We start from the raw sequence: 16,579 nt of genomic DNA, 5'->3' as shown, positions 1-16,579 counted from the left end.
TCCTCTCTGCATTACGTTCCTTTCCATTGCCACATTGTGCCGCTCACCTGCCGTTCACACGGAACTATTCTGCAGAGCACCTGATAATCCAGACACTAAGAAAGATTTAACGAGGTAAGAAATTAATTTAACGTTTAATTCCTCTTCAACCTGTTGTTGAACTCTTCACTGGCTAAAGTTAAGACTTGGGTGGCTGTAACACGTCTACTTTAAACTTTCCAAGTTCATTTGCGTTGGAAGAAGGACAGCGCATTTTATACAGGGCTGCACTGGGTATGGATTAAAATGACTTTAGCAGAATATGAGTTATTAATACATACAGCAGCTTGTCATTTTAAAAAGAAATACAAATACTGACAAAACGGCAAAGCAGAATGACAAAACCATGAATACAATTTCAAAGAAATACTACCCTTTCTTCCAATAAACAAATCCTCCAGGAAGAATTTGTTACCAATATTGCATATTAACAGTTCAGGTTCCACTGAGGCTTTGAAGAATTGGAAATATAATCATTTCAGTGAAATCCATGCCAAGTAAGGATAAACAGAAAAGATGCTGGCTGTTCGGAGTAGCTCATACATAGCACATTCAATGTTAACCCTGTACACACCACATACATGTCACGTACCCCATGCTGTTGGCTATAGTGTTTTGTTCCCTTGTCTCTCTATGCAGGGGAAGAATTACAAAAGACACAGTACAAAGATCGGTAGTGTAGGTACCTGCAGAGGTAACCATGACATGGTTGCAGGTTTGAAATGTTTTGGCCAAAGGATTTTAGTAAATGGTCCATACATATAAGAAGAACAAATAAAAAAAGCAGATAGTAATGTACTAAGTAATGTGTTATATTGAATATAGCATAGGGCTTTTATGTCTATTGTTGTATGCTTTAGGTCACTATCCCAGTAGTAGAGATGGGCAAATTGTGGGGGCAAATTTGGATCCGCAGCGGATCGGCCGGTTCCTCTGGTCCACGGATTTCAGCGGATCAAACTCAAAAAGGGCGATTCTCGTTTTACACATTTTTTATTATTATTATCAATACACAGTAGATTCCGCATCCCGGGAATGGATTTGTAGAATCCAATCTGTGGATTCAGCCTCCTTAAGAATCCGCGAACGGATCGCTGAAGCCGAATGGATTCTACAAAATCCGGTCACTGGTTGTATCTAATGGCGGACTTTGATGAATCGGATTAAAACCGCCCAAATCCGTTTGCAGATTTTATACCGCGAAACGGATTCCGAGGGGAAAATGTGAGAGAATCCGGTGAAACGGATCGGGGCAGATTCGCCGATCTCTACCCTACATCACCCAGAAAAACGCCCCATACCCACATTACCTGTAACATTTCCAACACTCTGATCACTATACAGTATTGGAAAGTGCTATCTTAGCAATTATAGTTATTCATTTCTGGCTATTAATGTTCCTGTACTAATCCGATGGATCCCATATTTGTCCACAGATTTTTTTATTAGGCATTAACTACATGTACTATCTGCAGTGTGGAAAACTTTTAGATGCTTCGAAAGGATGAGATTTTTTCTGTATCCAAGTCATTTTGTCCATCCTTTATTGTGGCTTTTCACAGTTCTGTCTTTTTGCTTTTTTTTTACTCTGTTGTCATATTAGCGTAACACCTGACCGGTTGGGGGATCTTGAGGACTGCAGTTGAGCAATCCCGGGGTAGATATTTCTTCCCATTAAGAAAAGAAAAAGAGAGCGCTAAGAAATGTACAGACAGGAAAAGCCACTGATTGAGGCACTTTTGCTGCAGCTGAGATTCCCTTAACACCTGACATGTCTTGAAGACTGAAATTGAGCACCTCTGGGGTACCCTATGATGTCATACTGTAGAAAGGGATCAATCCATTTCACACACTGTAATTTTAACATACTGCTGCGGCCGAGTTTATTCGAGCATTTGACCGTTCTCGGCCGCAGCAGTAACCTGGCGCGCGCCGGAGGGTGCCGGGCGCGCGCCGAAGCAGCGGAGGAGCGCCCTCCGATCGGGGCGCTCTCCCTCCCGCTGCCGGGTCCGCCGGGTCCCCCGGAACCCCCTTCCGCCGTCCCCCACATCGCGGGACACCAGGGCTCCCTCGGGGAGCCCTGGACGCGCGTGCAGGGGGCACAGGCACCCGATGACGCGTGACCGCGCATCGGTGATGCGCGGCACGCTGAGGGAGTGCGGCTAGCACGCCGGGGCATCCCCCGGCTTGCGGTGCTAGCCGTGCTTCAATAAAATGTGTCGCCAGTGTACAGTAGAGGCAGCGATTATTCTAACAAAAACCAGTGGCAATTCCCCAAAAGACCCAGGTACACCCAGGTACATTCTGAATACATTTCCTTAAACTAGCCCCAGCATTTCTGCATTGATTAATGGCCTATCAGATTAACAGCGGGGGTCCCTGGCAGTCCCATTCAAACGGAATTGGACTGCCAGGGATCCCTGCTGTGTTAATCCTATGGGTCGTTAGTCAATGCAGAAATGCCTTAAACGTGCCTCAAACTAGCCCAGAACATACCCAGCACATACCCAGCACATACCCTGAATGTAACCCGGCTAGTTTAAGGCAAATGTTAGAATAAGCGTTGCCTCTACTGTATACATGTCTATATTTATATGCACAAAATAACAATGATAAAAGTACAATGTTGTGGTATTATAAGTAATTATAAATGCTATTTGAAAGTTACTTAAGTAATTATCTCTTTACACACTATTGAACAACATTCTATGTAGTCATAAAACAAATGATTATTTTATTAGTAATTACATTGTACGTGAATATAAAATATAATATGGCAACAATATTACACTTGCTGTGCAATTAACTTTTAATGATGTTGCTGTGGATATAATAGTTGTAACATTTGTGAAAAGTTCCCTCAAACTTTTTTGGCCAAAAGGTTTTGAACGTTTTGCTGGAACTTGTCTAAGTTTTGGTGAATTTGGTGAAGTTCACCAGCGAATCTACCTTCAAACTACATTCAGATGCTGAAATAGGGATTCTCTAAAACACCCACAAACAAACACATTTCAGGCTGTGGAAGGGAGGCTGTCTGTTACTGGACGAACCGCTTGCAAACTTTGATTAAACAAAAAAGGGCAAATTTCATACGGTTCGCAAAGTTGGGTGAAAAGTTCTCACATCTCTTACCAATGAGAGGCACATGTGCAACACTTCTTTATATTGCCATCTGTAATGAAATGGACTTTTAGCATCAGTCCATAAAAACACCAGTCAGTTTTAGAGTCAAATAGCAATGCAATGAATATCGCTAATGACTATTCTGACAGTTAAGGGTTAACAAAAATCATAGGGCAGTAGATCCTCTTAATAAAAGTAAAGACAAAACGAGCAGCATGTATTAAATCTATATAGGGAAGAAACCAATACACTGGAGGTTCAAAATTCCTAATTCGGCAATGCTTTGGGGAAACATTACGCCTGAAAGAAGGTCGTGCACCTGTTTGGAAGGCACGTTTAAAGTATGAGTCATTTACAGGAGAGGTGTGGTCAGGGTGAACATTGAATGAGTTCTCTTAAAAGATTCAAATTTCAGGCATGGATAAAGTTAAACTTAATCAGTCCCATGCCTTAGCAGATGGAAAAAAAAGGAGTGGGGAAATAATACAAGACAAACAAGATAAACAAATCACAGCCTCACATGAAGGGAAATAGTTGCCAATATTTTAAAGTAAGCTAAAAAAATAAAGTGTCATTGTTTGCTTTCTGGGTTTATTGTAAGGGAAAGGGCGAGATATAAGGTGACTTTGAGAAACGAAACATAAAGGCCTCAGGTTTCCTAAACGATGCTAAGCCCTTGAGTGCCTTAATATGCATTCACTTGCGGCTTAGCGCTGTTTAATAATTCTGTGCTAACATTTGTGAAAAATACGCTGCCCCTCATTCGATTAAAAAAATGTCATATGGTTTTGTGTTCTTCAAATTCCAGGGGGAGCATGGGAGATAGTCAGCAAAAAAGAAAAAACATCTACGCGTAGGTGTTTTGATCAAGAAGTGATTTGCAAGAGTCTTGGCTCATATGCAGCGCCTACTTACAGTGTAAATAAATGTAATTTGTGAGTCCAAAACTGTGGCAATGTAGTTGCTTGTACAGATTCAGAAGAGATGCACCTCTGTGTGGAAGAAATGGTATAACGTAGCGCAAATCAGTATATAATGAATTTTATGTCATAAAAGAATAAGAACCGTACTAACACTGTGTACGGTCAATACAAGCATTTCACTATAGATAGGACATCGTCAGTGACTAATCTGCTCACCGCCTCCGATCCCTCCATGACGCCGGCGTTGTAGACCGTCTCCCGCAGCTGTTAAGAGTCCTTGCCGGCGTCTTTACACAAAAAAAAACCCGGAAGTGAAGCCCGACCCACCCGGTAGTGACGTGACGGAGCCTGCGAAGACGCCGGCAAGGACTCCAACAGCTGGGGGAGACAGTCTGCAACATTGGCGTTTTGTTCCCTTGTCTCTCTATGCAGGGGAAGAATTACAAAAGACACAGTATAAAGATCGGTAGTGTAGGTACCTGCAGAGGGGTCAACTGTGACATGGTGGCAGGTTTGAAATGTTTTGGCCAAAGAATTTTACTAAATGGTCCATACTTATGAGAAGAACAAATAAGAAAAAACAGATAGTAATGTACTAAGTAATGTGTTATATTGAATATAGCATAGGGGTTTTTCTGTCTATTGTTGTATGCTTTAGGTCACTATCCCAGTAGTAGAGATGGGCTCATTTTTGGGGCGAATTTGGATTCCGCCGCGGATCAGCCGGTTCCTTTGGTCCGCGGATTTCAGCGGAAAAATCTCAAAAATGGCATATTCCGCAATCTGTCTCCCCCAGCTGTTGGTGTCCTTGCCGGCATCTTCACAGGTTCCGTCACGTCACTTCTGGTTGGGTCGGACGTCACTTCTGGTTTTGTTTTTTTGCGAAGACGCTGGCAAGGACTCTAACAGATGCAGGAGATGATCTACAATGCCGGCGTCACGCAGGGATCGGAGGCGGTGAGCAGATTAGTCACTGACGATGTCCTATCTATTGGGAAATGCTTTTATTGACCGTACACAGTGTTAGTACGGTTCTTATTCTTTTATGACATCAAATTCATTATCTACTGATTTTGTGCTACGTTATAGCATTTCTTCCACACGGAGGTGCATCTCTTCTGAATCTGTACAAGCAACTACATTGCCACAGTTTTGGAGTCGCGAATTACATTTATTTACACTGGAAGTAGGCGCTGCATATGAGCCCAGACTCCTGCAAATCACTTCTTGATCAAAACACCTACGCTTAGATGTTTTTTATTGTTACATTGTAGATGAGGTTTCAAAAAGACATATGTCCATCCAGTTCAACCTATGCTAAAATGTAGGCAACAGATACTTTATCCTATATCTATACTTACTTATTGATCCAGAGGAATGCAAACAAAAAACCCCAGTGTCAAATCCTCCAATTAAATCCCATAAGGGGAAAAATAAATTCCTTTCTACCTCCAAGAACTGGCAATCGGATTATTCCCTGGATCAACATTGTTTTTTTTCATTTTTTCTGTCTATCTCCCATGCCCCCCCTGGAATTTGAAGAACAATTCAGCATTTCTGGGACCAACGAGACAGTCCTTAACAGAGGATTTACAGCCATACTTGTTTAATCGCTGTATGCACTTTTTATATATATTTTATTCACAATAATATTGTAGATAATTATCATTATTTGCACTTGCATTTTGTAATTTTGTAGCACTTGAATTGCCACGGGAGCGCCTCTTTTGTCACTTTCTTTGTATCACAATATAGTTTTGAGGGCCATTTGAGGGCAAAAACGGGAAACAACCAGAAATTGGCAGGCTCACAACTTTATTTATTCTGATAGTTTGGGGCATTTCTTGTAATGCAGGTCCCTCGGGAAGCCAAGTACTGAATGAAGAGGCGAGGGAAAGGAGGGGACGGCTCATTCTTACCACTAAACTCACAGGCTTCATTGTAATAAAAATAATTCACATGCACCTGAAAACAATCATCATAATAATAATCACTTAATATAAAGCTACATCTAAGAATACCAGCAGGCTCTTCTCAATATGTACGTATAGTTTTATTTATTGTATGCAGCGCGTTACAAAATTACCACACAAGGTACCGTAAATAACATACTCAACAATGTCAATCAGCGCAACAGGAAAATGACAACATAGGGTAAAAAGGACGCCCTGCGCTGAGGAGCTTACAATCTAATATGACTTATTGCACCCTAGTTTATTAATAAAAAGTCAAGCGAATATTCAACCACTTATTAAAGTGACACATTATGTGACACTGGTGCCTTAGTGTGCACGCAAAGCAATACATAAATAACACAAAGTCGGGTTTTCGTTTTACCATTTACAGCTCACAAACAATTGGAAAAAATAAAGTCCATACGATTACTCATTTTTCTATTGAGAATTTAGTAAATTAGTCTTCATTATGTTATTCTTTCACATCTTTAATACTGTTTTTTTCTCCCACCAGATATTCTGAAACCCCCCAAAATACAGCACAATGCACTCTTCCTTGGAAGGTATATTACCTCTTCTGTTAGTTTGTATTTTTTGGACAAATTGCTATGGGACAACAACAGAAATATCCACTGTAACAAAAGCAAACAGTAGCCCAGGTGAACAAACAAGTGCAATCCAGACAAGTGCATCTGCAACTGTAACCACTGCAGGTATTACATCCAATGTATCACGTAGCAGTATAACTGGAACTGCAATTGCTACAAATGTAACCACTGCAGGTATTACATCCAATGTATCACTTAGTAGTATAACTGGAACTGCAATTACTGCAACTGTACCCACTGCAGGTATTACATCCAATGTATCACTTAGTAATATAACTGGAACTGCAATTACTACAACTGTAAAGCAAAGCAATAGCTCTATTGCATCTACTGTTAACCCCTTTAGTACGACTGTTTCACCAACTAGTGCCAACTCAACGTCAAACTTTACAGCTATGAGTTCCACTCCTAATGTAACCACTTCGTCTTCTTCCAATCAACCTTCCATTTCTACGACCCCTGTGTCTTCAACTGCGATCAATAACTCCACAACGGGCATAAACGCTAACAGCACCACTGTTTCTACAAATCTGAATGGTACAACAGGTTACCCAAACACTCAAAATGGGACAAGCTCTCCTCTAACAAGCAGTGCCTCCACCCCTAGCAATAACTCAGCAGAAACGAACTCCCCAACAACCAGCACATCAAATGGGACCACTGAGCAGACAACACTGACAAGAACCAGCGGTGTTACAGAACCAAGTACCTTTCTGACAAAGGCTACCGAAACGACACCGACGGAGAACACCACCAACTCAGGGCTTTCTGGAAACCCAAAAGGTAATGCGTACACACACAGGGTATCACATATTGTTTGTTTTGGGTCAACAACTATTCAGTGAAAGAAAACAGGCCTATAACAGAATCTTGCCATCTTGAGCTTGTGTCGTTATGAGAATTTAGAGGCGTGCTGCTTATCCAAGTCCCAATTTTCTATATAAATAAAGGATTCTTGGAAACATAAATGTACTGGGATTAGAGCTGGGAAAGAGGGACTGGGTGCAGCTCTAATCATGATGTGATCAGGCTGGCAAGACTGTGAATCTGGTGCTTGCAAAGAGGGACACAAAGTCCTGTAATAAAGGAAATGAAATATGCAATGCCACACATCAGGGGCGGCCAACGCCAGTCCTCAAGGGCCAGCACCAGCGTAGGTTCTCAGGATGTCCCTGCTCCAGCCCAGGTGGCTCAATCAGTGCTGAAGCAGGGATTTCCCGAGCGAACCTGACCAAAGCCACCCCTAGAGGTGTGGCTTTGGCTACCCCTGCCATACATTATCTGCCAGTATACGTTCTTCTTCATCACAAAGTAACAATTTAGGGAAGCATCTTCCAAGCCATAATTATACTGAACAATGTTACAATTACTCGGCTTTGTAATAATATTGCCAGACTAATTTGGGGGTGCATTAAACATTGCAGAACAGTTGCAGTGTGTATGAGCTGTTAGTGAGCGCAGCGCACGCTTTACCTGGTATCAGCTGGGAACTTCGATTAAAACGACTTGCTCTTTATGAATATGTACGAGCCCTGAATAACCCTAAAAAGCCCGATGTATATTGTGCGTTCCTTTTATTTATTTTTTATTTTTATTTCTTTTTTAATTTTTAAATAAAGTGGGTAAGGGGAGGCTACCGACAAGAAAATAGATCAGGGGTTTTTAGGGTGGGGGATGGTAGACAAAATACAGTAGGAAATCTAAATATGGTTTATCCTTAATGTGCTTCTTATAGTGAAAGAGTAGTTGTAGTTGAAATATATATTTGGTGGGGGTGGGGGGGGGGGGTGTAGGGGGGTGGGAGGGTATGAAGTTAATGGCACTTAAAGGATCACAACATCAGTGCTCAGTAAATAGCAGCTATAACATACTGGCTGAGAAACCCACACTGACACAGCTGTAGCAAGACTCAATGTCCCCGGCACCGCGGTCAAAGAAGCCAAACTCTCCGACGTCCGGGACAGTGTCTTCCACGGTCGAGCTGCGGGAGGTCCATGCTTCCGAATGGGATTCCCGCAGCGTTAAACCGCCAGCACCGGAGACACTTGTGAAGGAAGAAAATCCGGCGCTACTGCGCATGACAGACTAAGTCTGTCATGCGCAGTAGCGCCGGATTTTCTTCCTTCACTTGTTACTACATGGATGGCTGCACGCAGGAGCGGTTCAGAGAGGAGAGCGGGACCCAGACCAGGAGCTGAGTTTTAGGTAAGGGTCATTGCCTTGCTCAGACACTCCGGTCACCCTCGTGGCCCACCATAGCTTTAGCCCCCCATGACGACATTGACACCCAAAGGTGCCTTTTTGCTATTACCGAAGCGCATGACATTTTTTCTTACCGGAGACACTTGGTCTTGCTACATCTGCGTTGACATTAGCTGGCTTTACATTATGTTGCAGGCCTCTATGCCGGAAAAATACGTAAAACTATGTTATGTATATGGGGTGCCAGTACCCCTCTGATTAGTTTAAATCCCCCGATTACCAGGGCCGTGACGCAGGAGAATTTAAACACGGCCGCCGCGATACCGTCACCCCATAACGGGGCCTGTACGTGGGAAGCAGGGGATGCCCGGACCTGAAATCAATGTGGTTCAGCTCCGGAGACCCCCTGCTACAATACTGTAATATTACAATTAAATAATAAACCCGAATTCGCCTGTTATAGGCGCACAGGTAGAGTGACTGATTCAGTCCATCTCCCACTGTGCGTCTCTTACAGACAGGTAGAACCTGGTAGGATTCACACAGCAGGGACCCCCACTGTGTTAATCCGATGGGCCATTAGTCTGCTGTGGAGTATCTCACGGGGTATTTGGCGAATGGGCCATACATTTGGGACATGATGTGGTAGAATACCGGAGGCTGAATCTGTACATCTGCATTGACATTAGCTGGTGTTACAATATGTTGCAGGCCTCTGTGGGGGAAAAATACATCAAATGATGTTAGTATTCACTTTAAACAATATATATACCAAAGAAAAATAACTCCGTTATTGTAGCACTCATTTACCTGATTGTGTGTGTTTTTATGATTAAAAATAATCATTATTTAATTAATAGTTAAAATAAGTGGTGCAGAAAGTAAACCAAACAAATATTGTGTTCAGAAGAGCTGTGTAGCACCTTAATTTGTTGCAATTAGTATACCGACTTTGGTAAAATTATAGTCGATTTGATGGAAACCTCTATAGTATTAGTGAGGTATAAGTAGAACTATTTAATTAGTAACACTTAATTATGTGTAGTCAGTCAAGACAATACTTTTATGATGCCTTTGAATTATAGCCTGTTTATAAATAGCTTAGCTAATATGCCTCTGGACTCACTATTGTCACTGCGCTATAAATCTATCTGTTAATCAGAAAATACTTTGTTCTATAAAACATTAATACAATTTTGAATATCCTCTAACCTGATTTACTAGCGAACACTTACACGCAGCCTTTCTTTCACTTAAGGGTACTTGTACACAGATCTAATTTAGCCAATTTTATACCATGAATATCAAGACCGACACTTAGGGTCTGGATACATTAATAATAATAATAATAATAATACAGGCATACCCCGCATTAACATACGCAATGGGACCGGAGCATGTATGTAAAGCGAAAATGTACTTAAAGTGAAGCACTACCTTTTTTGGTGCATGTACTGTACTGCAATCGTCATATACGTGCATAACTGATGAAAATAACGCTTTTGTAACAGGCTCTATAGTCTCCCCGATTGCGCACAGCTTCGGTACAGGTAGGGAGCCGGTATTGCTGTTCAGGACGTGCTGACAGGCACATGCGCGATCTGCCGTTTGCCTATTAGGCGATATGTCCTTACTCGCGAGTATACTTAAGGTGAGTGTCCTTAAACCGGGGTATGCCTGTAATAATAATAATAATAATAATAGCATGTTCTTGTATAGCTCTGCTAGTTTTATGTAGCGCTTTACAGAGACATTTTGCAGGCACAGGTCCCTGCCCCGTAGAGCTTACAATCTATGTTTTTGGTGCCTGAGGCACAGGGAGATAAAGTGACTTGCCCAAGGTCACAAGGAGCCGACACCGGGAATTGAACCAGGCTCCCCTGCGCCAATCTCAGTGCCAGTCAGTGTCATTACTCACTGAGCCACTCCTTCTCCCATTTGTTTGTTACTTATTGGGAACTCTAATAGTAACAGTGATTCTCTGTGAGTCTCTTTTAAATCAATTGTACTGTAAGTTCAGAAGGACAATAGTGAGTCCAGAAGCATACTAGCTAAGCTAAATTTCAATAAAACTATAATTTTACCAACGTCGGTATACTAATTGCCACAAATTAAGGAGCTACACAGCCCTTCTGAACACAATATTTGTTTGGTTTACTTTCTGCACCACTTATTTTAACTATTAATTAAATAAAGATTATTTTTAATCATAAAACACACACAATCAGATAAACGAGTGCTACAATAACTGAGTTCTTTCTCTTTGGTACATATGTTGATACAATTCTCAGTCGAGCACCGTATCTTTTCACACCAATTACTTTGCACAATATAGCTGAGCAGGGGTTACATTTCTCTTCCCCTTCCCCCCGGTATATACACTTTAAACAATAAACAGTATAATAAAATGGAAATTATGCCACTAAAAAAAGTATTTTTGAAGCCTCCACAAACTATTTTAGCCTATTAATTACATATACACATTGTGGTGGAGAGCAATAATAACTGTACGCTGTTGTATAACACTGCAGTAACGAGTCCCAAAGAACGTATAATCTAATTGTGGGTGCTGTGTCGCAGAGATAAAGCGATTTACCCGGAGTGAAAAGCTGAAACTGGCACCGGCACATAGGGCTGGATTCACTAAATGCCGATAGAGCTCAGTTAAGATTTGGCCTTGTTGAAAAATGGGATTGTGGGAATATTATTCGGAATGACAGCCATTTTCACAAACAATTATTTAGTCAGAAATGAGTTGAGATATGTAGCTCGTGTGTGTACATGAGAAATGGGTTAACAGAGGTGAATAACTGTAGACCTACAAATAAGCGAAACATCGCTAAAACTCGGGTTAATCAGCGATCGCAATGCAATTGTGAGTGATGGGTGTGGTGGGGAGGGGAGGAGGGGGAAGGGGGTACTGCACTTTTCTACCATAGGGTTATGTAATAGGATTTGTTACTAAAGCCTATGTCAGAGTTTTTAACCCCACTGATACCTGAGGCTACTAATTCGTTGCAAAGCAATGCCTTCAGACACCAAAGGAATTAACTTAGGTGTTTCAGGGGTAATACATTGATATGTTCTTCAATCTTAATACTATGCATTGTATCACCTAATCTAGGTTGGGTAATCTAATATATTGACCTTTACATAGGCAAGAGATGCCTAACGCCAGCCTGGAGGGGGTGGTGATATTTGCTGGTGATATCCCGATATTGCCAGGTAATGGTGTTTAGTGAATAGCATGTGAATACATGATTTGGTGTTTGCATACGCTGCATTACAAATAAGGCTGACATATTGCCATGGGAAATAAGCCCCTGGATCGTTGCTGGTGACATGGCTGCAGTGAATAGGTTGGTAAATAAAGTTTGTGTTAAACTTTACTATTTATCGTCTTTTAGTGAATCGAGGCATTAGTTGGGTGCATTAACTTCTCCACAATTTACATCACAGTAAAATAAAAGCTGATGTGAAAACGACCTTTCCCCTTTGACGCTTGCAGATGCAGAGAGCAGCGCGGGAGTGGTACTGGGTGCAATTATTGGCTCAGTTCTGGGGATTGCACTAGTTTGCCTTCTTGTCTACTTCTTATGTGGGGCGAAGAAACCCGACTCCTTCTCTCATCGACGACTTTATGAGGATATCAGGAATGACCCAGGTACTGTATACACTTACGTTTTTTAAGTATTATTTTAGTTTATTCTTGTTCTTTACAAAAAAAATAAAAATACATTGTTGAAAAATAAATTTTCAACTTTTTAAACATTTAAATTAACGTTGAACCTGGGGGGCTTCTGTGATACCAGTTTAATGATGGGGTCAACGCTACAGGGAGCTTGAGGAATCATAGATATCAATGTAATTTCACCTAACTTTCAATTCTTTATAGAAGAGAAGGAGGTGCACTGTAAATCAGGGGTGCGCAAACTGGGGGGCACCCCCCCCCTCCCAACGGGGGGCATGGGATTTTTCTGGGGGTGTGCGGGCATTTAAATTAAATGCCAGGGGACCGCGCCAGGCCTCTGCAACATCAATTTACCGGGATTTAGCCGGCTTCTGGTCAGGTTGCCATGACAACACGGCATCAAATGATGCAGCGGGGGCATGCGACATGTCGTCATGGCAACGTGCAGCAAATAATGCGGCCGGGTCACGTTACGTGATCCTCGGCGTCACTGCTCTAGAAATTGTGTGAATGCACAGTCCTGCTCTCTAACCAGCTGATAATGTACTCTGGATTGGGCTTACATTAGATATTGTAAAATCGCCCACGGTGGCCCTTGCCCTAAATTGATTAAACACAGTCGTAGCAAACCCGATGCTCTGCAAAAACCAGCGGCACAGAGACAGAGGGCTCGGAGCCGCCTGAAACGCTGCTCGTTGTAACTGTTCCTCTTCAATAAAATCATGCATGGAAAAATGAAGCATCCACCGCTGTGTGAGTGAGATGCAATGCTATTAGCTTTGCAGGACATGGTGTTTGGTATGTCACCTATACACCGTGTATATATTCACACGTGGAATCCGTCTGGCGTGCTTACACCCGATTACTAAGGCTGGGGCCATAGAGGGGGGGAGCAGTGCTGAGGCGCGCTGACGCTGAGGCTCGCCTGCTGAAATCTGCACGATTTCATGCCCATGCAGGTGAGCCAGCGGGCGCGATCGGAGGCGGGGGGAGACTGAGGGAGGCGGGGCAGGGACGTCGCGGGCGATTCACCAACGTCAACGTCATGGCGCCAATGTCACGTGGCGCCGTGACGTTGACGCTGCGCCGCGCTGATTGGATGTTTTCAGCCGACAGCGCTCTGAAAAACAGTTTGGCTGTCGGCTGAAAAATCCAGCGCCTCAGCACGCCTGCGGACGCTCGTGTGAGCCCCCTCTCAAGGCATCCTCATTGAGGATGAAGGGGCTCAGCGCGGAGCATCCGCACGGCTCAACGCGGCCTGTCCTTCTATGGACTCGGCCTAAGACTTCAACGCTTACACATTTGTTTCCAATCTCTTTTTGCGTTTGATTAAGCACACCCTGCCGAACAGTGGGGTCAATTTGCATTGACTAAAATGACCTTTTAGGCAATGTCACCCTGTCTATAAACATCCTTAAATCTGTGACAGAAATGAAAGATACAAAGAAGACGTAGAAAGGAAACTCTGAGTACAATATCAAACTGTTGACTATTCTCTAAAGCAGGAGGGCTCATCTCCAGTCCTCAAGACACCACAACCGGTCAGGTTTTCAGGATATCTTAGCTTCAGCACACCTGTGCTGTAGTAGGGACGGATTGAGCCACCTGGGCTGAAGAAGGGACTGATTGAGCCACCCGTGCTGAAGCTGGGATATCCTGAAAACCTGACCTGCTGGGGGTCTTGAGGACTGGAGTTGAGCCCCAATGCTCTAAAGAAATGAAATCCCTTGTACCACAAAATTCAGTGCCTGGACACTATATAGTATTACTCCTCTGTACGTCTGATTTGGCATATATAGTATTAACCCTCTGTACGTCTGATTTGGCATATATAGTATTAACCCTCTGTATGTCTGATTTGGCATATATAGTATTACCCTTCTAGGCATTTTTCAATCAGACGAAAACATATCAGAATAACACAGTGCTCGTGTTACTTCATTTTGCCCTTTAATACGGTGGTGTGCTCGACCCCAACATTTATATCTGTCAATTACTTACTAAAGATTTCATCCCTAACAGACCCTTTTCTCCTCTAGACTTTTTTTTAACTTTAGATAAGCTGCCCCCCCCCCGTTATATATCTACTAACATGTCACCCCCTCTACACTCTGAACACATATTTTAGTTCTACGACTGGATAATCCACGAAATTCCTATGATGTCGGCTTTGGGGACTCATCGTACTACAACCCAACGGCAGTGGATGAGTCTTCATACCACACAAGTGGTCCACGTGAAGTTATCGCAATGGATGACATAACACCTCGCCAGCCGTCAGCATAACATGGCGAATGAATATGGACGATTTGCCTGCTTTAAGTTCGCTGTTTCTCATACCACTCACGTTCATTCTGATTGCATATGCTACTGTATCGGCATCAGCACAGTTTGCTGGAATGAATGCATTACACCAGCGCTAATTTAGGAGGCCAAAATATTTCTGTGAAATTCCTTAAACGCCATCAAAATGTTCTGTAATATAGCTTCAAACAAAAGCTATTTTTTTCATAATCCTTTACTATACAACCTTAGTTTTTTGTTATTTTTGTGCGGGATATATGTTACATGACATCCACATTTTTATAAACGGCTATGGTTTTCTGTCATGTATATATTGCAAGTGCAATACCATGTTTGACAAACATTCATTCTCCGAAAAGTTATTCTTATTTTTTTGTTGCACATCTGCAGTAATAACATCTCAAGCAGAGCTGCAAAGCAGTAAAGGCTGCAAAACACATCAGCAGCTGTTTTAATGGGAGGTTGTGTTCCTGGCACTCGCTGGATGTGCTGACACAAGTCCCAACCGCTTAGTTGAGTGAATAAACTGTAGTGATTTGCTTTCTTTAGTTTACTGTTTATAGCTTGTAATTGGCCAGGTCAAATTAAATTATGCTGCAGCTTGTGTGGCTTCTGAGTTCCAATTACTGCACCAGACCCTGCCACACTGGTACAGAAAAGCTAAAGCAGCAGGTACAACCTTTCCCAGATCAGAGTGTGGGGCCTGCATTGCAGCGTGCCGCTTACCCTGTGGGTGGAAGTGATGCATTGAACTCACAGGTCCACGACGTGGCTGGAATAATTACAAAGCATTGTAAAGAAAGCAAAAGAAAAGCCAAAATAACAATGTCACTGCCTGTCTGAATTGTGTTCAACAGATTTGCTGCGGAAGGAGTCAGCGCCACATTGTTTCAACAACGGTTAATGGGTTCACTTTATTGCTGCCATGTAAATGAATAAAAGGGAAGTTTATGTTATGAGGGAAATAATTAAAAAAAAAAAGAACATTAGTGTAAATCGTGCCTGCTTTAATGTAGTTAACCCCGTTACTTCCAGTTGATCTTGTAATAAATTACAGTTAAATACTTATATTAACTGGAGATGCCTTCCTTACATGAGTACTGTTAATGGTTAAAAGGTATTATGACCTATGTTTATTAAGCAGTGTTCTTGTTTAAGTCGTCTTCTGGTGCTGGGATTCAATGGGCTGTAATATGTCGCCCAGTGCCAGACGGTGTCTTGCAGCAGAACACTGCTTAGTATAAATGGCCCTATGTGTCGGATTCTGCTTTTTGTCTTTGCTACTGTATCTAACGATAATTAACATGGGAAAAAAAAAAACCTGCAGGCAAAAGAAGAGCTATACACCTGCATGCTGCCCACCATTTTAATAACTTGCAGGGGTATTGTGTACAGATTTGGTACTAAATGATCAAATAGTAATATGTATAATATGTTTTCTAGCGCTAAAGCCATGAAGGTTACTAAATGTGCTTGTATATTTTATTGCTTGTTAAACTTTATGTGCTCTCTCTGCTACTGTACACACAGCAAAATGTGTTACCCAACAACCTGCTCAAATGTAAAAAATATTTATTAAAATCATATTTCTGCATGTTTTTTGCAATTCTGATTGGAATCAAACTTTTATTTTAAAGCAGCAGTACTAGCAAAATGTGAAATGTATTTTTTTACCTCATTGGAACCAAGGATTCCCCTAGAACCGCTGTATCTCCAGCTTCCCGAGATAATGAC

At 42.2% G+C, this 16,579-nt stretch overlaps 2 protein-coding genes across 5 annotated transcripts in view; one reads left to right on the top strand and one right to left on the bottom strand.

Annotated features, from left to right (window-relative positions):
• Positions 1 to 16,579, bottom strand: part of ANO3 (anoctamin 3) — a 183,733-nt gene that overhangs the window by 30,984 nt on the left and 136,170 nt on the right. The window lies entirely within an intron of this gene.
• On the top strand, positions 10 to 16,221 carry MUC15 (mucin 15, cell surface associated). Its single transcript, XM_075567280.1, has 4 exons — positions 10 to 114; positions 6,555 to 7,431; positions 12,359 to 12,514; positions 14,670 to 16,221. Exons 2-4 carry the CDS (start codon positions 6,585 to 6,587, stop codon positions 14,825 to 14,827), a joined length of 1,161 nt encoding a protein of 386 aa, XP_075423395.1. The 5' UTR covers positions 10 to 114; positions 6,555 to 6,584; the 3' UTR covers positions 14,828 to 16,221.

The sequence above is a fragment of the Ascaphus truei genome, chromosome 12 (assembly GCF_040206685.1).
Source record: "Ascaphus truei isolate aAscTru1 chromosome 12, aAscTru1.hap1, whole genome shotgun sequence".
Taxonomy (NCBI): Eukaryota; Metazoa; Chordata; class Amphibia; order Anura; family Ascaphidae; genus Ascaphus; species Ascaphus truei.
The sequence above is the reverse complement of the archived record's forward strand: the minus strand, read 5'-3'. Positions and strand labels throughout refer to the sequence as shown.

Bases quoted from the DNA above. Each gene is read 5' to 3' on its own strand.
- MUC15 (XM_075567280.1), top strand. From the start codon at position 6,585: ATGCACTCTTCCTTGGAAGGTATATTACCTCTTCTGTTAGTTTGTATT. The intron at 7,432-12,358 runs GTAATGCGTACA...TGACGCTTGCAG, and splicing joins GCTTTCTGGAAACCCAAAAG to ATGCAGAGAGCAGCGCGGGA. The intron at 12,515-14,669 runs GTACTGTATACA...CACATATTTTAG, and splicing joins GGATATCAGGAATGACCCAG to TTCTACGACTGGATAATCCA.